This window comes from Lissotriton helveticus, chromosome 12 (assembly GCF_964261635.1).
Source record: "Lissotriton helveticus chromosome 12, aLisHel1.1, whole genome shotgun sequence".
NCBI classification, from domain to species: Eukaryota; Metazoa; Chordata; class Amphibia; order Caudata; family Salamandridae; genus Lissotriton; species Lissotriton helveticus.
In genome coordinates this window covers 772,314,957-772,341,085 of record NC_136073.1, presented here as the reverse complement: position 1 = coordinate 772,341,085, position 26,129 = coordinate 772,314,957, and the positions used below count along the sequence as shown (strand labels likewise).

Genomic DNA, 26,129 nt, shown 5'->3' with positions numbered 1-26,129 from the left:
GCCGCCTGGAGCCCCTCTTCTGGGGCCCCCTACCTACGCCCCCTGCCCAGGGCTGCCATGAGCCTAGAGCCGCCCCTGCCCCGGGTATACCCGGCCTTCTTGGCTTTGAGTTGCCATTGGGCAAACAGCCCACCAAATTAACTGGGCAATTTGCAAAGGAAGGGTATACATCAAGGAGGCAATACCCTAAAGTCCAGTTCCTTTAAGTCACATACAGTGTTTATTGATGACCATTTAACAGTCGTGTTTCAGTATTTTCTTCCTAGGGTAAGGGGGTTTATATAGTCCACCCAGGAGCGACAGAGAAGCAGCCCAGAAGCATCCACTGAATGCAGCGATCTATAGTAAAACCCTCCAGCCCCATAAAGACCACAAAGATGCGACAGAGGGGCCACCCACATGTTTGCCCTTGATAGAGGCAGCCTTGGTAAATGTTTCATGGGATTCAGAACAAGCCCATTTACAGAAAGATTGCACTTGCATGGTGGGTCTGTTGGCTCAGTGGACTAATGCGTCCATTTTAGGGGCCTGTGTTCGACCTCATGCTCACAGGTTCAAATCCCGGCTGGTTCACTCAGCCTATCATCCATCTGAGGGTGATAAAATGAGTACCATTGAGTTGGGTAACAATGAACATGTGTTATTCAGCGCCAAGAGACCTATGGGTGAAAGTGCGCTTTACAAATACACATGTTATGTTATGGTTATTGCAGGCTGTCCTTATGGTACAGAAAGCATCCGCTATGACTCGAAAACGGACCAATTGCTGATAAAAATATCGCCCTGAATGTCACAGTGTTCTGCAAGTGTCAGGCCAATTTGTGGATTCATCCTCCCAAATATGAATTTTCTGATCCTGGGTTCCATATTGCATGAAAACGGAATGCTGGTGTTGAAAGGAAGGGAAAAAGAATGCTGTTATTTTTATATTTTGTATCTAGTATCGTGCCATATTATTTCTTAAATTCTGGAATGCGGCGTGGGTGCAGGTGGCCTGCGATTGTCTGTGGGTTGGAGAGAGGGTGTTGGACAAGACCCTCGCTATCAAAGGCAAGGCTGGCCACCATGAAAGCGGGACATTTTTCACAGTGGTAGCACCTGCAGAGATGGTGCTGAGACAACCGTACAAGATTATGATAAAGAATTTTGCATTGCTATTCCTCTCTTTGGATACTAACATGCTGCTGGCGTTCTATTTTGAAGGCCCGCATGGACAGCATCACTGGCCGGACACGTACCCAGATTGTGGGGGTACCGCTCAGTCCCCAATCAACATCCAGACTTCCGATGTGGAATATGAGCCCTCCCTACCACCGATCCAGCCTGAGGGGTACAGGAGCCCTGAAGACCCCCGATTTCTGCTCAGCAACACGGGGCATACAGGTACTGATCAGCATCCCTTTTATTGTCTTTGAAATAAAAAAAAGATATGCACAAATAAAACGATTGTTTATGCAGATAGGAACTACAAAAAGAAAACATAAAAAACAAATTAAGTAGTCATATAAAGCATTTTAACTATATATCATCTTAGTTGTAATGAACTGCTGGGCAACTGTCAACACTTAATATAGAATTTAATTAAGACCAATTGATATTAAAATATATCATTTTTGTTACATATGTTTTCATATTACATGCTTTCTCTATTGTAGTTCATTAGTAATTTCAAACATTCTTATATGTTCAACCCCATCCTAAGAACTAATATTTCAAGGTGTATTTTTTAGCTACACGGAATGTATTCATATCTTAACCGAGGGTCTTCTCCTAAAATATGCATCTCTTATACAACAGTGCTATGCCTAAAGACCTAGCATTGAGGTAGTGAGCTTAAGGTAGATAGCTGGTACGCTGCTCCGATTCTAGCTGACTTTTCATTACTGAATCAGCATTTGCTGTTTTAATGTTCTGATTGTTTTAACTTTATAAAGCTTGCACACTTTACATTTTATACTTTGCTCATTTAGATCTTACCAGCCTCACTTTGCAATGCTCCATCCCTGTTCCACGGTGTGCCGATTGTGCGGAGGGAAAGAGCGTGAATCTTGTATTCATTTCTGGTTTTGAGCAGTTTAGCTGCACTGAGGTACGGTGTTAAAAATGAGGGCTGGTCGGATGCGCAGTGGACGCGCTGATGGCGTGCCTAAGGCAGGCCCTTCTGAGCCCGTCTGCGCAAGTCTGCGTCCGGCTGGGGCCAGAAACCCTGGTCCATCCCAGCCAGAGATGAGGTGGTATATGGGAAACGTCCATTACAAAGTAGGCATTACATCGCAATGCCTTTACAAAGCAATTTTTACAATGCAAGTGCCTTTACATCGCATGCCATAACAATGCATGCCATAACAACGCATGCCATTACAACACATACCATTACCTCCTCGTCCTGTCTCCCCGTCCCATTCCTTATACGTGAGCAGCTAGTCTGCTCCACAGAAACCCCTACCTAGCTGAGCTGTTTGCATTTCCCCCTATGATGACGTCACCATCATGTGACTATATAGGGGGAAGTGCATCAAATCAACATCCTGTTCTTTTTTTTCTGCGATCCTGAGACCGCGTTCCTGGCTGTGCTGTTCGGGGCTGCCGTTTTTTCGGGTGAGTTCCCTGCTGTTGTGTTTGTAGTCGGCGGCGTGCTTTAGCGGGCGCCTTTTCTTCTCGCGCTTCTGCTCCCCCCGCGTTGCCTCTTGATTTTGGGGCTGTTGTTTTGCACGCGGCTCGCGTTAGCGGCCGTCTCTGTTTTGGGGCACTGTTTGTACACGCGGCTCGCGTTAGCGGCCGTTTTTTGTGTTTTCACTCACCGGGCTCTGGTTGGCCTGCTCCAGCGGCCGTCCCTGGGTTTCCTCCGGTCCTTTTTCGCCCTGCTTTAGCGGGCTGGGGCTTTGCAGGAGCTGGTGTTGTGGCGCTCCATTTTTTTGTGCATTTGGGGGCGTGTTGGCTGCTGATTGGGCTTTTTTATGCCGGCCCATTGCCTTTCCTGCCACAGGTGTTCGGGTCCTCGTCCTGTATATATGGGGTCCTTCTTGGATGTTTTTTTGTCCTTGTTTTTGCTTGTTGTTGTGGTTTTTGGACTTGTGCTTTGATGGATGCTGAGGCTTCTTCTTCTGCATCCCCTCTGGATGCCCTGCGCCTCCTTGTCGGTGAGGCTGTGGCTGCTGCTTTCCTGGCTAGGGATGCGGCTGGTCCTCCTCCCAAGAGACCTCGTGTTTCTGTGGATCCACAGGCTGACCCTGAGGATGACTTGGGTCCTGAGGAGGATGAGGGTGTGCGTGGACGTTTTGTTCAGGGTGCTGAGCTCACTGAACTGTTCGCACATGTTAGGTCCAATTTGGGGTTCTCTCCTCCTGCCGCTGATGTTTTGGAGGATGACTTCTTCACGCAATATGTCCAGCCTGCTCCGGATTCTTTGCCTTTGCACGGTGCTATTCGCAAGGTGTTGTCCCACAAATGGCAGGAGGTGGGCAAGTCTGCTTTTCCTCGTTTCCTGTCTCGGTGTTACCCTCTGGAGGGTTTTTCTGCTGAGTTCCCTCAGGCTGTGAAGGTGGATAATCTGATGGCTGGCCTCTCTTCTCAGGGTTTGGTCGTTTCTGAGGACGCCCTGCCTACGGACGCTGTGGATAAGCGGATTGAGGGTGCTGTGAAGCGTTCTTATGCTTCTTCCAATTTTTCCGTCCGTGCGACTGCCTATTCCAACTATATGGTTCAGTCGCTCCTTAAGGATTTCCAGTCCCTGTCGGTTCTGCTGCAGGACGGTGAGGATGCCACTCCTCTTTTGTCTTTGATGGAGCAGCAGGTTAGGTACCTGTCGGATATTTCCTTTGACAATTTGGGGGCGGTGGCGGCTGCTTCTGGTGCTTCCATCGCTGCCCGTCGTCATATTTGGATGCGTTCCTGGAAGGCAGACTCTTCGCAGAAGTCGGTCCTACTTAAGTTGCCTTTTGAAGGTTCCAAGGTTTTCGGTCCTCGGTTGGAGGATTTGGTCAAACAATCTGCGGAGAATCGCAAGCTGGTGGCTCCTGTCCGCCCCCCTTCCCGGGGACGTGGGTTTGGTCACCGTCGCGCCTTTGGGCCTCCTGCTCGTGGCGCTTCTCAGCCCTTTCGTGGCAGGGGTAGTGGCCGGGGGGCCCCTGGAAGTGCCAAGCCCCGGGCCGCTGCTGGTGTTGCCGCCGCCGCTTCCTCCTCTTCCCAATGACTCTCTGCCTTTGCCGGTTGGTGGTCGCCTTCAGTCCTTCCGAGCCCAGTGGTTGTCGGTTCCGGATGCCTGGGCGGTTCGGACTGTTTCGAAGGGTTGCCGGCTCGAGTTTTCCTCTCCTCCTCCTCCGGGTTTTGTTCGGACCCCTCTGCCCCGTCTTCCTCTGCGGAGAGATGCTTTGTTGGCCGGCGTACGGCTCCTATTGGAGAAGCGGGCTATTGTGGAGGTGCCTCCTCTGGAGAGGGGCATGGGGTGCTACTCCATTCTCTTTCTGGTTTCCAAAAGGGACACTTCGGATCTTCGGCCTGTCTTGGATCTGAAGCGGGTCAATCGCTTCGTGCTCCATCGTCCTTTCAAGATGGTGACTCTCCAGTCCATCCGGCCTCTGGTCCTTCCGGGTGGCTTCCTGGCATCCCTGGACCTGAAGGATGCTTATCTTCATGTTCCTGTCCATCCGGACGACCAGGGTTTCCTCCGGTTTGCTGTGGGGAACCGGCATTTTCAGTTCAGGGTGCTCCCATTCGGCCTTTCATCGGTGCCCAGGGTGTTCACCAAGCTGTTGGCCCCTCTGGTGGGTATTCTTCCTTCCATGGGGCTGCTGGTTTTTCCTTACCTGGATGACTGGTTGATTGTCTCTCCTTCTTTTTCGCAGGCTCTGTTGGATGTGGACCGGGTGTGTCTTCTGCTGGGGTCCTTTGGGTTCCTTATCAACCACAGGAAATCCTCCCTGGTGCCCTCCCAGTCCCTGAAATTCCTGGGGGCTCTCTTCAGAATGGACATGGACATGGTTTTTCTCTCGCCGGAGCGACAGTTGACTTTGTTTCGTCACCTTTCCTGGCTTCTGTCCCAATCCTGGGTGTCTGCCCGTCTCTGGTTGCGGAGTCAGGGGGAGATGGCGTCCACTCTGCATCTCCTTCCTTGGTCCAGGCTGCATCTGTACCCCCTGTTGCATTATGTCCTGTCGCACTGGGATCCTGCCTCCTTGGATTACGAGACTCTGATCCCTGTCACTCCGGGGATTCGGGCGGATCTCCAGTGGTGGTTGTCCCCTCTCTCTCTTTCCAGGGGGTTCGATCTCCTTCCTCCTCAGTCTGTGGTCGTTTTGTCCACGGATGCCAGTGCTCTGGGGTGGGGTGCCGTTCTGGGTGCCTCCAAGGCTCAGGGTCGGTGGTCCAGCTTCGAGTCCCTCCAGTCGTCGAACTGGAAGGAGTTGAGGGCGGTTTGGTTGGCTCTTCTTTGGTTCACTCCTCTCCTTCGGGGTCAGGCGGTCTCTGTGCAGACCGACAATCAGGTGGTTCGTGCTTATGTGAATCACCAGGGGGGCATGTGTCGTGCCCTGTTTCTCCTTTCCCGGAAGATCGGCCTGTGGGCCGAGTCGAACCTCTTGTCTCTGACGGCGGTCTATGTTCCGGGGAAGGAGAATGGGCCTGCGGACTCTTTGAGCCGGGTGTTCCCGTCCTCAGTGTCCATCTGTCTGTCCCCGGATCTGTTCGATCTGATTGTCCTCCGGTTCGGCCGTCCTTGGCTGGATCTTTTTGCCTCTGAGGAATCCGCCCTTCTTCCTCAGTTTTGCAGCATCTTTCCCTCTCCGCTGGCGTGGGCCACTGATGCTTTCTCGATTCCTGGGTCGAGGGGTCTGCTATTTGCCTTCCCTCCATTTGCCTTAATTCCGAGGGTCCTCCGGAAGATTCGTTGGGATCGGGCGGAGGTTCTCCTGGTTGTTCCGGAATGGTCTCGGCGGTCTTGGTACCCCCTTCTGCTGGCCTTTTCTGTTCGCCCTCATTGGCGGTTTCCCCTGTGTCCCTCCTCTCTGAGGGTTCCTCTTCTCGGCCTTGCCTCCCTGCGTCGCCTCCAGCTGGGGGTTTGGCACTTGAGAGGTTGAGTTTGCTGGATCTGGGTTGCTCGGTGGAGGTTGCCCATTGTCTTCAGCTTTCTCGGCGTCCTTCCACTTTGAAATCGTATGCCCGTCACTGGAAGAGTTTCCCTTCTTGGTGCCTTGGGAAGGGTCTCTCTTCTGCCTCCTGTGAGGCGGTGAGGGTGTTGGACTTCCTGCGGGATGGTTTCCTCCTGGGACTTGCTGTTTCTTCCCTGCGGGCTCATTGGGCTGCCATTCTTGTTTTTCGGGGTTCCTCCGTTGCCTCTGTCTAGTTTCTTGCTTCAGCATCCTGACTCCCGTTCTCCTGTGCCTCCTTGGGATCTTCCCCTGGTTCTGCGGGCTTTGACGGGTCCTCCTTTCGAGCCTTTGGACTCCGTGGCCCTGAAGTTCCTTTCTGCTAAGGTTATTTTCCTGGTGGCCATTACTTCTGGCCGGCGGGTTGGTGAGATTGGGGTGCTGATGGCTTCCCCGCCCTTCTTGCGCTTTTGCGAGGATAAGGTGATTCTCCGTCCGAGTCAGTTCTTTCTCCCTAAGGTGGTGTCTTCCTTTCACTGTCGGGAGGATATTGTTCTCCCTGTGTTTTTTCCGGCTCCTGCCTCTCCCGAGAAGGTGCTCCTCCATTCTTTGGATGTGCTGAGGGCTCTCCGCATCTACTTGGAGCGTACGGCTGCCTTCAGGAAGGAGAAGCATGGCTCAGTGGTTAGAGGGGGCAGACCCGGAAGCTGAGATCGACCGTGGACCAGGGTTTGATTCCCCGCCTCGGCGGGTCTCGGGCTCAAAAATTCCACGGACTCGACAATTCTCGCTCCGGTGCCTACTCGACTCACGGGGTCACACTCTGTGACTCTGGGCAATAGCTTGCTTAATCTCCACTACGGCCCCTCGCGGCGGGATGCCTGGCTTTCACCTTGTGGACACCCTGCCGGGGTTTCTCACAGGGGAATACCAGGACGGGTTCCCTAAGCAAGCGCTTAGATACCGTGTCGGTGATTTTGCGCTATATAAATACATGTACATTCCCTCTTTGTCACCTATGGCCTCTCGGGGCTGGGGCTTCGTCCTTCCTTGTCCACTTTGTCTCAGTGGGTCCGGGGTGCTGTGGTTTCCTCTTATGACTCTGCCCACTGTCCTCTGCCTTCTTCTGTTCAGGGTCGGTCGACTCGGAGCATGTCGTCCTCCTGGGCCATGTTCAAGGGGGCTTCCTTGAGGGACATTTGCAATGCTGCCACATGGGCTTCTCCCCATACTTTTGTTACCCATTACCGGCTTCAGTTGGGGATGGCGGCCTCTGCTGCCTTTGGGGCTCTTGTCCTTTCTGGGGTGCATGATGTTTGAATTGTACTGTTTTCTGTGAATTAAATGGACCTGTTTGTTTTCTCGAACCTGTGTGGTCTGTTTTTTTCTGTCAATCACCGTGTGCTTGGGTATGGGCTCACGTATAAGGAATGGGACGGGGAGACAGGACGAGGAGGTAATGCCCGGTTGCTCACCGGTAATATCCAGTACTCCGAGTCCTGGTCTCCCCGTCCTATTCCTGAGCCCTTCCCTCCCTCCCTGGTTTGGGTTTTTGTTTGGGTGATTGTCTGTGTTTTTCATTCTGGTTTTCTTTGGTATTTTCAGGATGTTGATTTGATGGACTTCCCCCTATATAGTCACGTGATGGTGACGTCATCATAGGGGGAAGTGCAAACAGCTCAGCTAGGTAGGGGTTTCTGTGGAGCAGACTAGCTGCTCACGTATAAAGAATGGGACGGGGGACCAGGACTCGGAGTAATGGATATTACCGGTGAGTAACCGGGCATTACAACGCATGCCATTACAACACATGCCATCACAATGCATTATGAGGTTAGTAATGGAGATTATTAAGTTTTAGGGTGGGCATAGGTTTTGGGGTGGTTGGGAATAGTAATTTTTACCCCTACGCTATCCAACCCTTTCCCTACTGTTGCACTCACTGGAGTGGGATTAGTAATTTGTACCCCTACGCTATCCAATATTTTCCCTACTGTTGCACTCACTGGAGTGGGAATAGTAAATTTTCCCCCTACGCTATCCAACACTTACCCTACTGTTGCACTAAAAGTATTATGTGGTGTAATGATATGCGTTGCAATGGTATACGTTGTAATGGAATGCGTTGTAATTATAGTTTTAAAAAATGCATTGTAATGGTATGCATTGTAAAATCATGCGATGTAATGGTAGTTGCGCTGTAAAAACTGCGATGTAAAAGCATGCACTGTAATTGTTTGCTTTGTAACGTCATATATTCTCGAATACCTCTACGTTCTTGCTCTTCTTACAGCTGATCTCCAATGCATGTTATTACCCGGAAGCAATATCTCTGATGCGCAAAGCTTGCAACTTTGCTTGTTCTTCTCACCCAAAAAAATGTTGAACGCTCAGATAGCCACACTCCTGACATCCAGCCAGGTAATGGTAGCGGAAGGTGCTGATTGCTTGGGTGTGGAGCAATATTCTACTCAGTTGTTTCATTGCTTTAGCCTGAATTGTCGCTGTCTCTGAAAACATCAACAACACCTGTTTAATTTCCTTTGTGATTTTAACCCTGATATAGTATTTCTTACTGAAACTTGGTTATATGCAGGCTCTTTGCCTGATATTATTGCAGTGCTTCCTGCTAACTTCTCTTTAACTGGTATTGATAGACCTAACAGAACTGGTGGAGGAATTGCTATTATCTTTAAAAAAAACGTATAAATGCAAAATTGATCATATTTTCATCCCGGACTGTGAAGCTTTGGTATTTATACTTTTCTTCACTCCGAAATTCACGTTCTCTGGTGTAGTGTATCACCCTCCCTGACCTTTTGGCCCCTCATATCTTGTGCTTTGCCAATTTAACGCTTCTCGGGGACTTTAGCGTGAGCTTTTTTTTGCCTCTATAGGCAAAAATAGCCTACCAGTCGTCCTCCAATGAAAAAATAGGCAAAAAAACAACGGAATGCAGAATGGAGCAGCCAGGGCCAAGTGCAGCACAGATCAACAACCCAGTCAAGCACCCCAACATCCAGGATGATCAGCCAGAGTCCCAGGGGAAGAGGAAATGCAGGGCTACATCCATGAAAAGAGGTGCATCTTGGTGCAACACCAGCGATGCATCACTTCTCATTGCGTACTCTTCGCAACACCATGGCATCCAAAACCTTAAAAGCGTAGAAGTCCTTGGGGCCCAGAGGCCTCGCTGGTCCTGCGTCTAGAGCCTGGATGCCTCGCTTGTCCTGTGTCTGAAGCATGGATGCCTTGCTGGACCTGTGTCTGGAGCCTGGAGTAGGATGCAGAGGTGCTGTGGAGTCACGGCGATAGACATTGAGGCGAAGTGATCGCCCTTACCTGGTGGTGAAGTCTGGCAGGGGGCACAGAGACACGTTGCTGATCTGTGTGAGAAGAACGCCTTCAGCCCCTTGGAGCTGTGAATGGTAGAGGCGCTCATGTGCACCAACGTGGGGAGGTCTGCATCACATACTACGATGCACCACTACACCCGGGTGCATGAAGGAGATTACCAACAGTGGGCGGCGCCTCTCTGCATCACAGGCCGGATGAATTTGCAATGGCCAGACGCTGTGGAGAGTGAGGCCCCTGAGCTGCGTCGAACTTGTGAGGTGAGAGCGCTGCAACTTCATGCCTAAGGGGGCCCTGCTGCATCACCTGCATCGGGAGGTTCCCCAGTGGACTTGGTGGCGACTCCTGTACCCTGGCTTGTGAAATCCCACCTAGCTGAGGGTCCTGCTGGCTGAGTCACAGATTTGGAGAGAGTGCAGTTGATTGCGCCACGGTGTAAATGTCCAGGTAAGAAGATGGTGGGACGCATAGCAGAGGAGGACCGGGGGTCAAGTCGTCCAGGCCTAGCACCTGGTGTGATGCACCCTCAGTGGTGGCTCATCCGCAATGACGGAAGAGCATCACTCCACTGCTTTCATGCAGACCCAGGAGAGCAGGAGCAACAAAGACACGAGACCCGGCCTTGAGGTAAGATGTCTGTCATTTCAATATTTACAACATCCGCTTACACACACACCCATCCAGTGTCCTTTCCGGCGTTTCCCACCTCCCACCTGTCCAGTCCCCCCCCTGCAGCACTCCCCTATGGTGGGATATGTGCAGCCATGCGCAGCGGGCATACCACTTGTGTGCCAAAAGTATATATGACGTTACAACGCATACCATTACATTGCATTCCATTACAATGCATTCTAATACTACGCATATTGCAACAGTAGGGAAAGTGCTGGATAGTGGAGATGAAAACGTTGCTATTCCCACTTCAGTGAGTGCAACCCTAAAACTAACCCTTGCACCCCAAAACACACCCTGGACCCTAAAATTAATCTTTGACCCCCAAAACACACCCCTAATTTCATATTTGAACTCAAAACACCCCCCAAATTTCATATTTTACCCTATAATACAGCCCAAATTTCATCTCTGACCCCCGAAACTCATACACACCCTAAAACTTAAAAAACACCATTACTAACCTCACAGTGCGTTCGAATGGAATGCTATGTAAAGGCACCTGCGTTGTTGTTGTTGCACTGTAAAGGCATAACGATGTAATGCCTGCATTGTAATGGACGTCCCACGTGCCAAAGGCAAGCCATTGGCAAGCCCGTCTGCGTCCGTCTGCCCCTGGACCACGCTAAATACCAAGGCCCCTTCTTCTCGGACACTCCACCGCTACGACACCAGCACCCTCCTTGCTATCAATCCTGGATGCCACATCGCCTGCAGGGCCAACCTCTGCTCTGGACCAGACATCGCCATCACTGACGGCTACCAAATCACCCGCAAGGACCATCCCGACCGTCCAGGAGGAGGCATTTCCATCACCTACAGAAGCACATCCTGACTGACCATGCACTCTAATGACCCAACGGTGACCATGGAACAGCTCAACTTCCATATCCGGACCAACCCCAAACCCATCCTCTGCGGCACCCTCATCTGCAGGCCCCCTGGGCCATGGACCCCCATTCTCCGATACCAGTGTAGATCTCATTGCACCCCAGGCTCTCCCATCCACTGACAACATCCTACCAGGTGAACTCTACTTCCACCTGGACAACCCCAGTGACCAGACCACCACCCCTTCCTGGTGAAGCTCGCCAACATCAGACTCAAGCAGCTAGTCACCACAGCAAGCCACATAGCTGGACACACGGTCAGCATGTCTCCTCCACCAGCGGGAACTTACACTACAGCCACAACACTGGACTCCCCTGGACTGACCATCATTGTGCATCACGTCTTCACTAGCCCCACCATACACCATCGCCATCATCGCCCCCCCTCGCAGCGGGATCAAGGCCACTGAAGTACTTCTTGACAACTCCCTCAGCTCCACCACTCCGCCAATGCTTACAGGCGATAGCACCGCAGCACGCAACCACCACCGATGGATCTCCAACTGCTCCGACACCCTGGCACCCCTGAAGAAAATACCAGGCATAATCGAATATGTGACGTTACAACCCGATCATTTACATCGTTGTTATTACAACGCAATCATTACAATGACTTTTGCTAGAGGCGCTTGACTTAGGAATAGTATGATTTACTATTCCAACTCCAGTGTGTGCAACAGTAGGGAAGGTGTTGGAATAGTAAATCATACTATTCCTTAGTGTAGAGCGCCATCCAGAGCAAGTCATTGTAATGACTTGCGTTGTAATGACCACGATGTAAATGTATCGCGGTGTAACAACCGCGTTGTGAAGGCCGTTCGCCGGCAAAATCTAGCATCACGTTGCGCCGTATTTGCAAAGTGATGCATGTGGGAATATGCTTGACCTTGTGAAGCCCTGTGCCACATCATACCTGCATCAGGTATGATGTATGCAGGGTGTGCGTTCCCACAGGACAAGTCCTCATAGGAGTGGAACAGGGAAATCCTTCACATTTCACTGCAACAATTGTAGGACGGCAATGCGTCAGTAACTTACGCCTGCCTGATGGCAGGCGTAAGGGTGACGCAGTGCCACATGGATAGGCTGGCCCCATGCATTGCTGGAGTTGCGTCATGCTTGTGACACAACTGCAGCAATGCATGACTTTAGCGCTGACAGATACGTTAGGATTTCATATGTATCTGTCATTACTTGCATCATGGAGCGCTGTCCAGTGAATACAGCACATCCATGGTGTCGCAAGAAGGGCGTAGTGAAAAGTATTGCAATGCTGTCTTGTCGCGGCGCTGCAACACTTTTCATGACTGAGGCCCAGGTATGCACACTATCTAATTGATGGTGCACATTCCTTCCCTGTACTTTTGTCACAGGGCAGCGCTGCAACATTGCTTGAAAAACAAACAGCAGGAGTAAACCCGTTAACCCAGTTGAGACCGGGTAATAGTAATAACAATAATACAATGTCTCAACAGGAGTATCTTGTAAACAAACAAATTAAGAGTGAGTAAATCACATAGCACCAGGAAAAGAGAACAAGGGAGACCAAAGGATAATACAAGGTTATTATTTGCATATAGAAAGCACAAGAACAAATAAATTGCAGTAACCAAAAACAACCAAAAGTGTACTGGCAAGGTGAGGGTGAATAAACGGTGCAGTGAAACAAGTGATTATATAACAACGTGAGGCGGCGCAGGATACACAATTAATATATGACGGCCAAGACACAGTATTTACAATTATATACAAATTCTATTTATTATTTGAAAGTTGACCAAAAAAAGAAGCAGCAAATGGCGTTGCATGGTCGACGGCGTTTCAACCTCTATGACTTGAGGTCATCATCAGGACAATGGTTACATAGATGGAGTCTTGTGCTCTTTCGAGTAGGTAGGCAGATTCCGGGTCTGGAATCCAAGGACACGTCTTCAACGGGAATCGAGGCCAAGAACTAATCAAGGAGAGAGCTTGCTTCTACGAACGTCAATGAGGGATAGAGAATCAAGCTCGATGTCTGACTAAAGTTGGTCCGTAACCAGGGGACTACTTCCAAAATGACAGCGGGGCATGGGCGTGCCAAACCAAGTCAGGCTTCACCTCGAAGGAAGGGGCCAATTACACTTTAAATTCCTTCCATGCCTCCGGGAAAAAGAGTCGGTAACGACCGCGTAACAGGTCCGATGAGTCAAGCGTCTCGGGCAACATTGCTTGAAGCGCTGTCCAGCACCAAAACCTGCTGAAATAGACCCCAAGTCTAATCTCCATTTTTAATACCAGCTATTTTCTGGTCTTAATAAACTGTCTCTAACAGCAGTTAGAGGCAGTTTTTTTGGTCCTCCACCTTCAAGAATTCCCTTGAAAATATCGCGAAGTGGGGTTAGCGGCCATTTTTGCATGTAATTATCGCTAACAGAAGTGGCAATCTTTTCTATGGACGTTTTCACCAGAAAAGGGCTGCTAACAGTGGTTAGCAACAGCTTGTACGTACGGCGATAAAAATATCGCCGCCAAACTGTCGGAAAAGTGCAGCTAAGGCGGCGTTAACTCCTTGTACATATGCCCCTTCATTTCTTATTTATGGCGTCTTTAACTCGGATCTGAGACTCTGATCTCCATGAAGCTATAAAAACAAATGTTTGCTGTCGAAGGGTGAAAGGAGGGGGCAGGTGGACACATGAAGAGTAGGATGGAGAGTGGGTGGTTTGATCAGCGATGGGTGGCTCAAGCAGTGAATTGAGGCATGGATGGAGGGGCTGGAGACATAGATGAATGCAGAGGGTAGATAGAAAGGGGTAGATAGAAAGAGTAGACGGTGAAAAGGAATGATGATGGGTGGATGGAAAGAAGGATGATTGGAGAGAAGGATGGATAGAAAGAAAAGAGAGTGACGGATGGAAAGAATGAAGGACTGGAATATGGGCAGATAGGTGGGCCGATGGGTATATAGTGAGAAGGATGGATGATGAATGAAAAGGTAAGGAAGGGAAAAAATAGAAGGATGGAGATAAGGAAGGATGGATGGATGGAAAAGACAGGAAAAAGGGTGAATAGATGTGTGGAAGAATGAGTAGATAGATGAAGGTAGAAGTAAAGGAGGATGGGAAAATGAAAAGAAAGGAAGATGGAAAAAGCCAGAAAGAAGGATGGGAAAAAAGAAGGTAAAAAAAACCTGAAAGAAGGATGACGGATAAGAAAGAAGGACATTAAAGAATTTCAAAATTTCCTCAAGGGGAGAAAAGTCCTGAATGGTTGTAAATTTGCTTGACTCGTCCCTCCCTCAGAACTTAGGACATGATTCTAAGTGGGAGGTATTTCATTTTCCTGGTTATACCCTTGGTATAATACAAAGAACTGTATCAATATCACAGAAGAGAGACAACTCTGTCAGCTCTGGCACATCACCATACCTGGTGACCTAGATTAAAACTTTTGGTGCTGCATGTGTGATTCACTACAACATCCTAGACCAGAAATGAGGAAATGGGAGAAGGAAAAGATCAGGAACAAGGCATTAATTCACCAGCTATGTTCCTAGGACCACGAATACCATCCTCGTCCCAAACTGCCAGCTTCCATTCCTTCTACACTTTATCACTAGTGTCATAGCAAAGAGGGGAAGTGGAGGTGGTCCCCTCCGGGTGGCACGAGTTTTGGGGGCGGCTGCCTCCTCCTGCTCTTACCTGCCATCTTGAGACGGCAATCTCCCCCCTGCTCTATATTGCGGCCACCGCGGGTGGCAATCGCCGCTGAATCTTGCCAGCACCCCCCACGCTCTTCAATGCAGCAGCTGCGGAGCAGCAAACACAGGGACTGCTAAGGGCGGCCATAGGGCTAACTACATCACTGTTCATCACAGAGTTAAAAAACATCTCTTCAAGCAACACTTCGTCAAAGGGGTAGACAAGTGGATGCCAGCCTTCAACTGAAGAGTTTCCACTCCCCCTTTCCTATTTCACATTCTTCACCTACAGCTCTTTCACGTCCATCGCTGCCCTGACTGCAAGCCTTGCCTCATCACCTTCCTCACTCCACTGTAATCCCTCTTCTGCCTCCCTTCCTATGCACTACCCATGATCACTGTGTATATTTGTATTAAATACATAGCATATATAAATACACAGAACAATAAAAACACATGTAAAGCCGAAAACATGCATGTTTCTTATAGACAAATTCACATAACATTGTGAGTTGGGGATCTAGGGGTGGGGTTGTATGTTACGTTGCTCTGAAAACTTGTACCTAAATATCTGATGTCTTCCAAATTAAAATCATTTATTGTGCCCACTTCAACACACATTATGACTGTGCCGGTGATACCACTGAATCAAATCTAGTGGGCTTTGTCTGCAGTAAATACCCCTAGTTTACTTGCATGAACTGTCTCCCCATTCAGAAGAGATGTCAATTCGAGATGCTAATCCACACCCACATGGCCCTTCATAATCAAGGACAGCATACATCAACCACCGCCTGATATTCCACCAACCCTCCAGACAACTGCGCTCCACTTCCCTCTATCTCGCACACACCCCTTGCATCTGCCGAAGCAACTTTAGAGGATGCTCTTTCTGCCACCTCACGGCAAAGTCCTGGATGACTTTCCCCTTCACATACAGACCACATCCTCTCCTCTGGAATTCAGGAAAGGGCTCAAGACCTGGTTGCTTGTTTGACTGAACACCTCTGCATCTTGCTTCCCAGCACCTGGATACTCTAATGTACAGTTCTTCAAACTGTGGGGCGCGCCCCCCTGGGGGGCGTGGATGGGTTCCCAGGGGGGCGCAAAGGCCTCTGTCGGCACATGTAAATGAAGACGCCTGGAAGTGCAGCCAACGATGTTTATTTGCTGCATTTCCAGGCTGTCTTCATTTACTCCGAAGGCCTCAGAGTGCCGTGGGGTCAGAGGTCAGTGGGTGTGCTGCTGGGGGCTCGGCTGGGCAGTGTCTGGAGTCTTATTAAGACTCCAGCACAGCCGAGTTTTTCACAGGTCTTTAAAGACCATTTGCATACATTTGGAAACTGGTTACCTAAGCTTAGTTTTTTTTCTTTTTCCAGTACTCCCTGTGCCCCGACTCTGCCTATTCCTTACATTTGCATTGTAAACTTACTGCTGTAGTGTGAAAATGCATTTTATGAAAAGAATACAAAAAAGGGTTGCCAATAGAAAAAAATGCCAGCCATGTATGTTTTAAGATCCTGCAAAGACCTTGCTTTGACACTAAATAGGGTCTTAAATAAAAAAGTATGTATTCATTTGTAATGTGACTTTCTGTCTGTTCCTTTTATTTTCAGTCATGAATCATTCAGGCAACCCTAGAACACATTTAAAAGTACTTTATATTTGCTTTTCGAGGTACGCACACATAAGTGCTGAAAATAGGGCTTTAGGTGACTGTTTATTTTTGTGCCGTCTGCAACATCAAAATAATGAGCTGGCAACCCTAATCATAAGACTGGAAGTTTGATGCAGGATCAGCACATTATTTATTTATTTCACCCTTGATTCCCTGATTAATTCCATAATAGCAATAGTTTAACTTATATCTGAAAACCCTGCGTCCCGCCGATAACATGCTGATTAACTTCAAGTGTCTGGGAATTCACCCTGCATTCAGACAACTCATTCCTCATTCTCACCCTTCACTTTTACGCTCACCCTGCACTCACAGCGCATAGTTATGGTTTTCCCGCATTTGCCACATAATCAATCGTCTGCTGCATAATTTGCAGATTAAAAAATGCAGCAACACACCTCACAGTGGAAGGCCCTTTCTAAAGGTTGACTGGTCACCTTTCTGTTGCTTATTGCTATATGTGGGTGTAAATGTGGTACTTATGAGGGGCAATAAAGGCCAGGACAATGTTAACCGCATGCGTGCGGGCGGAATTCCGCTCGTACGCGGAGATTTTCAAAAGCGCACTTTACGTGACGAGCTGGGCTCGTCATCAGCGTGCGAGGAGGCTACCTGATGACGAGCCCAGCTCGTCATCAGCGTGGAAGGGGTTAACAAGTGTAAAAATAGCAAAATAGTGCAGTAATGCTGTCCCAAAATATGCAGCATAATTCGCCTTTGCTTGCTGCAGAATTTAGTCAACCATCCTGCATAATTTGGCCTTCTCCTGCCGCATAATTCCAATGGCCCTGTTTATAGTGCTATGAAGTGCCAGCCTGTGGCAGAAAGCACTATGAATATGTAAGTCATCATTTTAAAACAGTATTTACATACTCTAAGCTAGACTGCTGCAAAATGATGCAGTGATTGAGATAAAACAAGTTCTTACAAAATATACTTTTTAGTAATAAGTAATCAAACTGTATCTAATGCAGACATTTTTGTGTCTCAACTATTCCAGATCCCAGCTGATAACTCTGTTACATTACATATTAAAAATAATAGATCTTTGCCACCATAAAACTTTAAGCAGATCCATTGGAATTATTCAGCAGAAAAGAACAAAATTATGCGGCAGGTTTGACTAAATTATCCAGCAAGAAAAGGTAAGTTATGCGGCACAATGCGCCACATTTTGTAGTTAGCATTACTTCATTATTTTGTCATTTTAATTCACAGTAACGCTGTCAGGGGAAATATTTCACCTCATTAGTACCAGTTTAACACCCAAATACAGCAGTAAGCAACTACAAGATTACCAGTCTTTGCAGGGCCTTCCACTGCTCCGGAACACTTTGTCACGCTTTAAGTAACTTTTGTTCCGTTTGAGCTAGAATCAAGTTTTTGTCATTGAAATCTGGAGATCATGTAGCAAATGCAGTAAACTGATAATTATGTGGAAAGCGCTGCTGCTGCAGAAATTCATAATTCCAGTGGCCCTGGCTTTAAGTGACTCAATCAATTAATGGCTGGTAAGAAGGCCGGTTTCTTTTTTAACTTTCTGCACTACCACCACCCACTTCGATTTCAGGCACAGGCATGTCAAAGTCAGTATTAACCATTCAGGGCAAGTTTTTTGTGTGAAAGCTGAGTCCATGGGGTGGCTGGTAGAAGCTCTAGTAAAAGAGAGAGGGACCCCAGGACCAAAGGGATAGGGTTCCACAATTGACACAAGTCAAAATATAATTCCCTTTGGGCGAATTAACGTAGAAAGACAAATTTCTTACCAACATGCACATATACACTCAACAATGTCAAATCATAACAAGGAAGCAATATATAAAAAATATTTTAAAAAAAGTTTTAAGTGAAAACACAATAAAAAAGGTAGATCTGCACAGTTTGATTACCATACGCTATGATTTGTTAAAAATGGGAAACATATACAAGACGGAACATTATACACAAAATATAAATCCAACATTCCAATAAAAAAGGAGGTACAGGTAAAGGGCTAAATTCCGACAAGATTTCAGAATTTTCCTTAATATGTTTTTCCAGTATTACTCCTTGAGCATCGACGCGTTTCGGTGGTGTATTTAATGTTTAACCACCTTCATCAGGACAAAAATAAATGTTTCCCAATGGTTCTCAAATATTATATATCATTCAGTCTAGGTCAGGGGTACTCTGCCTCCTTTCCAGTCTCAAAAGATATTCGTCCAGCGAACTATCTCTTCGAAGTTAAAATAGTGTTGTCCTCCCAATTTGTCTGGATAGTGATAAGGGGACAGCAACACTAGTGTTCTGCGTTGTTCCTAGGCTTCGTAACTAGCAACATGTGCCAATATAAGTCCGTATAAATATAATTCTGTAGTAATAGGACCACACACGCAGTATGGGTACGGTCGTTTACACCCACTCAGTAGGGGTTTGTAATTAAAATTTCATTGCTAATAGGCCGTCCCAGGATAAGGGAACCATTAGTCGCACGTGATGATAGCAGCGTGCACTCCCTGTCGGCACTAAAGCAAAAGCATCCCGCGTGTAGGCAAACGAAGCTGGAATCGGCAAACCGATTCCAGCTTCGTTTACCTACATCATGCTATCATCACGTGCGACTAATGGTTCCCTTATCCTGGGACGGCCTATTAGCAATGACATTTTAATTACCAACCCCTACTGAGTGGGTGTAAACGACCATACCCATACTGCGTGTGTGGTCCTATTACTACAGAATTATATTTATACGGACTTATATTGGCACATGTTGCTAGTTACGAAGCCTAGGAACAACGCAGAACACTAGTGTTGCTGTCCCCTTATCACTATCTAGACAAATTGGGAGGACAACACTATTTTAACTTCGAAGAGATAGTTCGCTGGACGAATATCTTTTGAGACTGGAAAGGAGGCAGAGTACCCCTGACCTAGACTGAATGATATATAATATTTGAGAACCATTGGGAAACATTTATTTTTGTCCTGATGAAGGTGGTTAAACATTAAATACACCACCGAAACGCGTCGATGCTCAAGGAGTAATACTGGAAAAACATATTAAGGAAAATTCTGAAATCTTGTCGGAATTTAGCCCTTTACCTGTACCTCCTTTTTTATTGGAATGTTGGATTTATATTTTGTGTATAATGTTCCGTCTTGTATATGTTTCCCATTTTTAACAAATCATAGTGTATGGTAATAAACTGTGCAGATCTACCTTTTTTATTGTGTTTTCACTTAAAACTTTTTAAAAAATATTTTTTATATATTGCTTCCTTGTTATGATTTGACATTGTTGAGTGTATATGTGCATGTTGGTAAGAAATTTGTCTTTCTACGATAATTCGCCCAAAGGGAATTATATTTTGACTTGTGGCTGGTAGAAGGCCAGCAGGGTTGCCCTAATCCTCTCGATCCTTGTGGCCTCACAGAATGGTCTAGGAGACAGAGGAAAGGATCGATATTCATAGATATTGTCAAAGAGAAGGCCCAGAATAGTGAGCACTCTATGCAAACTCATTTTTAGGTTTACAAATGGCCAGAGACCGCTTCTTTAGAGAGCTTCCCCAAAGAAGGGGACGATATAAGTGTTTTTTTTTAAAGGGACATTAGTGAAGCTGATACTGCTGCCAAGTGTGTAAGTGGCCACTGCTGGTTATCATAAAGGAGTAGATGCAGATGCAGAAGGACTTGGGCTCATTAATTTTGGGGGCCCACTGCATCACAATTGTGACTGTCTACCTTTAAAAAAAGGGGCATCTGAGCGTATTGTCCTTTCAAGCATTAGGACAGAGGTGATGATCCATCATGGTGGGGAAGAGGTAAAAGAGGCAGAGGGGATAGCCTGCTACTCAGGACTGCAGTTATCATTAGTGCAGCAAGTATAGTTGCATTGGGGTCAAAGAGTGTGAGGGGCTCACAACACCCCAATTATGGGGAGCAGTTTGTTTGTGATATCTGTTTTTGTTTGATGTATTTGCTGTTTATAAGTTTCGTATGTGGTGCGGTTCATAAGCTATTGAAAAAGTATTCCTGAAATCATCTCAAAAGCCCCGCTCCCTGAACGCAGCCATATCCCTCCCGCTCCCCCAATCCTAGCCTTAAGGTTTTGGAGGGGGGCCCGACCTCCAAACATTTTGCTTAGGGGGGCTCAGAGTAAAAAAGTTTGAAGACCTCTGCTCTAATGGGTAATTAGCCACGCTCTATGAATCCTCATTGATTGAATGATTTAGAAATACAAATCCCATTGTGTTCTTCCTCATTCTATAGGCGACTTGAGGGGATCAACTTGTGGTCCCGCCTGCTATATTGCAACTGCCCCTTCATAGGTAATACCGTTTATGATATTACCACCCAATAACTCCTGCTCACTCATGTTAACAGGTATAGGGAGTTATGTTTTGGGTTCTCTTGGATATGAGATGGCCATCTCTCGGTTGCCCATTTAACGTCAAGGAATTATATAGGCCAGGTATCAGTGGAAAAAGGCCACCATTTTAGGGTGTTTAGAAAAGTAAGGGGCATATGTATCATCCGATTTTTTAGTCGCAAATGCTGCGATTCGCAAAAAAGCAGCGTTTGCGACTAAAAATTCAGAAAATGCGATGTATGAGTAAAATCGCATTGCAAAATTAAGGAATCGCAAAATTTGTAATTCCTTAATTTTGCGTCAGCATTTAAGGAGTCGCAAATTGCGATTCCTTAAATGCTATGTATGAGGCACCCAAGTTGTGCGATTTCTCATTACGAAATCGCAAATTACCACCAACTTGAATGTAAATGTAAATGTGTAAATGTAGGTGTACTTATATAGCGCAGACCTGTCACCCAAAGGGCATCCTGGCGCTTGCTTAGGGAACCCGTCCTGGTATTCCCCTGTGAGAAACCCCGCCAGGGTGTCCACAGGGTGAAAGCCAGGCATCCCGCCACGAGGGGCCGTAGTGGAGATTAAGCAAGCTATTGCCCAGAGTCGCAGAGTGTGACCCCGTGAGTCGAGTAGGCACCGGAGCGAGAATTGTCGAGACCGTGGAATTTATGAGCCCGAGACCCGCTGAGGCGGGGAATCAAACCCTGGTCCACGGTCGATCTCAGCTTCCGGGTCTGCCGCCTCTAACCACTGAGCCACGCTTCTCCACGCTGGTGGTAATTTGCGATTTCTTTCACAAATGCACTTTTTGCCATTTGTGAAGGTGCCATGTGGCACACATACATGCCCTTAGGGCATGTATGTGCACCATATGCGCACACATATAAATTTCAGGGGTGCATCAGGGTGTCCTTATGACACCCTTGAAATTATTCTCAATTTGCGAATCTCAAATTGCGAATTGCAAATTGAGAATAACTTTCCATTCATTCCTATGGGCCTCCTGGCTCATAGAAATGAATGGGAAAATATTCCTTAATTGTGATTTCGCAATTTGCTAATCGCAATTAAGGAATATTAAGAAATCGCTAAAAAAATTGCGATTTTTTACATAGATCCCTTTTTGCAATTCTCAAATAGTGATTTCTAAAAAATCGCTATTTGAGAATCGCAAATGAGGGTGTTGATACATATGGCCCTAAGTAGCCATCAGGGCCAAAATAACATTGTGCGGACATTTAGCATCAAAGAAAGGTGGCCATGTAATAGTAGGGCCTAAAATCCTTAAGCAGCGCATTAACCAGTTGCTTTACAGTACAATTATTTGCCCAAGGAAGTCAGTTTCCTCCCCAGGAAGTTAAAACTATTAGAGTAACAAAAGACCCCTCCTTCACAATGGGACCTAACCAGAACTGTGGCATAACATGTAGATTATCCCCAATGCAGACAGGAAACTATGACCCAAAGGCTCATATTATGCATGTATGTCGTAAATGTTGCTCAATAAAGCAAGGAAGTTATTACATCACAAAGAAGATGACATCATAAAGCACAAGCAAATAAAAGCAGGTGGAGCCACACAAGCTTCCTTCTTTATGCAGCAAAGCCAACCGGAGGAAACAGCACTCGGCAGAGGCTGAGAAGAAATAAATCATCTTTAGCTGGACCCGGATGTTCCAGAAACCCATTCTCAGTGCTTTAAAGGACATGCCGGCCTCTAAGCAGGTATCAGGATTTTTTTTTCTACAGTGGGTGGGTTATTGTTATCATTTCCGACTTCGGTAGCATCATGATTTCATACCCAAAGAAGGGAAATCGGAACCTTATGACAAGACGTGAAAGCTAAAGCCTTGGAATACATTTTGCAGCTGCCATTTTTATCAGCTTAAAACAGAACCCCCACAGGTATTCTTTTTCTGAAATGCCTCAAAAGCCACAGCTGCCTTAATTTAATGGACACTAACCTTAATAGTGTAAACACTGAAAAAGCCTAACCATGGAGAGCCATCACCAAGGTGAGGCAACTGAAATGACCCACAAGCGAGCCTGGGAAGAACTGGGAGAAAAGCTAGTAAAAAACAAGCATTTGCATAGCCAATAGGTTTCGCCTTTTGTACCTTAAGTATTTAACCATGCATCACATTATCCTGGGTGCTGAGCTGCCAGGGATTGAAGAGCTATAGCAAAGCTGGTCTAATGAACAAATATTATTGAAAGATGTGCTGCATTATGCCTTATAATTTGGTTTTTCTTGCCGCACAATTTACTCAACCCTGCCGCACTATGTGGCACTCGCCTACTGCATAATTCCAGTGGCCCTTCTCCTACGTAACTGCCAGCATGCTATTGACAGATTTGTCACCCCAAAAATGTATACGGTGTGAGCCTTGGTCATGACATTAAAAGTCATTCTGGTAGCAGGAACTTTGTCTGCTTTTGCCTGAACCAGATTAAGTGCTCTTCTTGGCCAGAGTTTCACGCCCCTTGACAACCCTTCACAGCTTCTCTCTCAAGGTGGCCTGCACTACAGTTTGAAGACCATCACTTCGTTGTTCTTGGTGGGCTCTTTCATTGCTCGGCATTGCGGCGCTCCTAATAGTTCAAGAAACAAATTGATAAAGTGCGGCTGCCCGCATGGCATTGTAACATGGGCTCTAAAAATGCCAAAAAATTGGAGATATTTGAAAGATGATACATGTTAGAGTATTAAGGTTAATAGAGTTGTAGATTATTTGATTTGTTGCGCGTGAACGCTCATCTGACAAACAACTCATAAGATGTCAATTGCACAAACGAAAACAAAATATTTATGAACGTTTGCATTAATTTGTTATGCACTTAATTGAACGTGAAGCAGACAGAGTCAGGATTTAGAGCGCACGCAAAACGCATTAACCAATAACAGTTTTCTAAAAAGACTCACGATAAAATAACGTGGGACAGTCACAGGGGTAAATGACGTGGGGCAGATTTACAAGAAACTGACGCATCTGTGAGATGCGTCAGTTTCCCTGCGCCTCATTGCGAGACCCTTGCTCCACCATGGAAGCGCCGTATTTACAATACAGCGCACCTTGGCGCAAGGATTGACAGATGCGTCAGAGATTCTGACGCATCTGTCAGCCCAAAAGTCACGCTGCAGCAAGCACGACGCAATTCCAGCAATGCTTGGGGAAGGCCTATATTTCGTATACGGCGTCACTCATTACGCCTGCTCCAAGCAGGCGTAAGGTTTTGACGCAGTGGCATCATAGAAGTGGCACTGTGAAATCTTGTAGTTTTCACTGCATCACTTTTACAAGGCTTTCCTGCGTGGGAACGCCCACTCTGCATACATTATACCAAACACAGGTATAATGTGACGCAGGGCTTTACAACGTGACGCATCTCCCTAGATGCGTCAGGTTGCAAATTGGCTGCATTGTTTGTGTCGCCTTTGCGACACAAAAGTGATGCAACGGCGGTGCAAAAGTGTCGGAAGGGGCTTGTAAATCTGCTCCTGAGTGTCTTTGAGTGGGTGTAACAAAGGGTAGGGGAGGACAAGGATCAACTGTGATCCAGTAGGGCTTTGATTACCATTCAGAGAAAAGAGAATGGAAGGTCCGGCCGCAGTCGTAGCCCCAGATATCAAGACAACAAGAGAGATGACTGGGCTGTTCCTAGGGGGAGAAGTTATGGGGTGTCAACAGTACCCGGTGGGTCTGACATCAAGGGAGAAGTCATAGGGGTTGAGGTTTCTACTGCTTGTGTCAGGGCCAGTAATGCCTACCCATCTCACCGGGTCCGGATAGTGGGCAAGAGCAGGGTCAAACAGGTAGTACAACTTATGTGCTGTATTTAACACTGATACTAATCACTAGGTCATGTTTTGTAGATTGTAGTATTTTACTAGGTCCTGAAGAATCGCAGTCAATGTACTAGAAGCGAGAAACATGTTGACCACACCACTTGCACTTTAGCCCCGGTCCAATCTGGGAAACCAAAGTTCCCATGAACACCGGCTGCCCTTGATTTTAATTGTGGTAGAGGACCACCAGAATAAAATTGTTTTCTGGTACCTTGTACCACATTTTATCCTCACCCACACTATCTACTCTGTCCTGGCCCCTCACCCCCACTTCACCCATAGGCAGTTGGATAAAAGATCTCCGATAAAGAGCCCCTCTTTGAGGTGAGCCCGTTGGGCATTGCACCGCCTGCCCGACGAGGAGCATTGCCTATGATGAAGCAAGACACTCGCAAGGGTGTGTGAGGCCATTGTATCCAACAAATTGGATACCCAGGGGTGGTCCTCCATTGAGCACTAGCCCTTATACCTTAGTGACCTTCTCCTTCTTTCTTTCTCCCCCTAGGAACAGCCCAGTCATCTCTCTTGTTGTCTTGTCTTTGAGTGGGCCCTTATCTCACCATCATGTCAGCCTCTGAGTCTGGGGAATAGTTTCTGTTGGTGCAACGGGTGCAGTGGCACCAGGGATTACTAATCCCTAAATACTGCAGTACGAGCAGTGCAGTTTTCAGTGACGCTGCATGGGTTTTCGAGGAAATCTGGACTCTATTGAAAGCTGTGGGTTTTCAATGGTAGTCTAAACACGTGCAAAAGGAGTGTGGCTTCAGGATCTTCGCCCTTGAGCTGAACAGGGCCTGTCTGGATGAGAGTTACACTCCCATTAGAAGACAGTGACAAACAATACAACCGAAGGTTCTATTTATTATTTAGGCCAAACTGTAATAAAAAAGCGCTGTGAAAGTCTGATGTTGGAATTGGTTGCAGGGACTCGAGTGGTTACAAGGAAATACATTTCTACAGCGACCATTTTATTTACAGGACAATTCACCATATGTGAAACATGCGTCATGTTCATTAACAACTGGGATGTGCGGGGAGATAAAAGCTGTATTCGAGATAGGTAAATCAGGATGAACATGCATTACCACCAAATAAATATCCCACATTATTTAACACTTTATGCTGCTTATGGCTTTTTAGACAACATATAATCAATTCCAGGAACTACAAACTCAAAAACCCCACTCGTTGTGAGTGTCATACAACCTCACCACTTAATAGTTTCGGTATACCAGCGTGGCATGCACCCGAGAAGTTCAGCATGTCCTGTTTCCAGTCCGTTTACTTAGTAATGTGACTGTAGTTTAACTTTGCAAAGTGATTTCGGTAATCATTATACACCTGACCTAGTTCGACCAAGAACTAACATCGGGAGCATGTGCTTTAGCTGGCGACAGTTGGCTGTGCCTGGTGTTTCTGTACAGTGACAATCAACGACCACCGTGGGGAGAACACGTCCCCAGCCGGAAAGGCTACATCAACTGGCTTCTCCTGCTGCATGGGACAGCATGGGACATAGCACAGACGAGAAGGTGCAATGCCTGCGAGATGAGAGTCCGGCGGATTCCACACAGA

At 47.1% G+C, this 26,129-nt stretch overlaps 2 protein-coding genes across 2 annotated transcripts in view; one reads left to right on the top strand and one right to left on the bottom strand.

The window, feature by feature from the left end:
• The window catches only part of CIART (circadian associated repressor of transcription), a 469,491-nt gene that overhangs the window by 263,579 nt on the left and 179,783 nt on the right, over window positions 1-26,129 (bottom strand). The gene's annotated exons all lie outside the window — the stretch shown is intronic.
• The window catches only part of CA14 (carbonic anhydrase 14), a 199,684-nt gene that overhangs the window by 53,632 nt on the left and 119,923 nt on the right, over window positions 1-26,129 (top strand). The window contains exon 3 of the mRNA XM_078670381.1: window positions 1,204-1,383. Within this exon, the coding sequence (XP_078526507.1) occupies window positions 1,204-1,383 (180 nt within the window). The remainder of the gene's footprint in view (window positions 1-1,203; window positions 1,384-26,129) is intronic.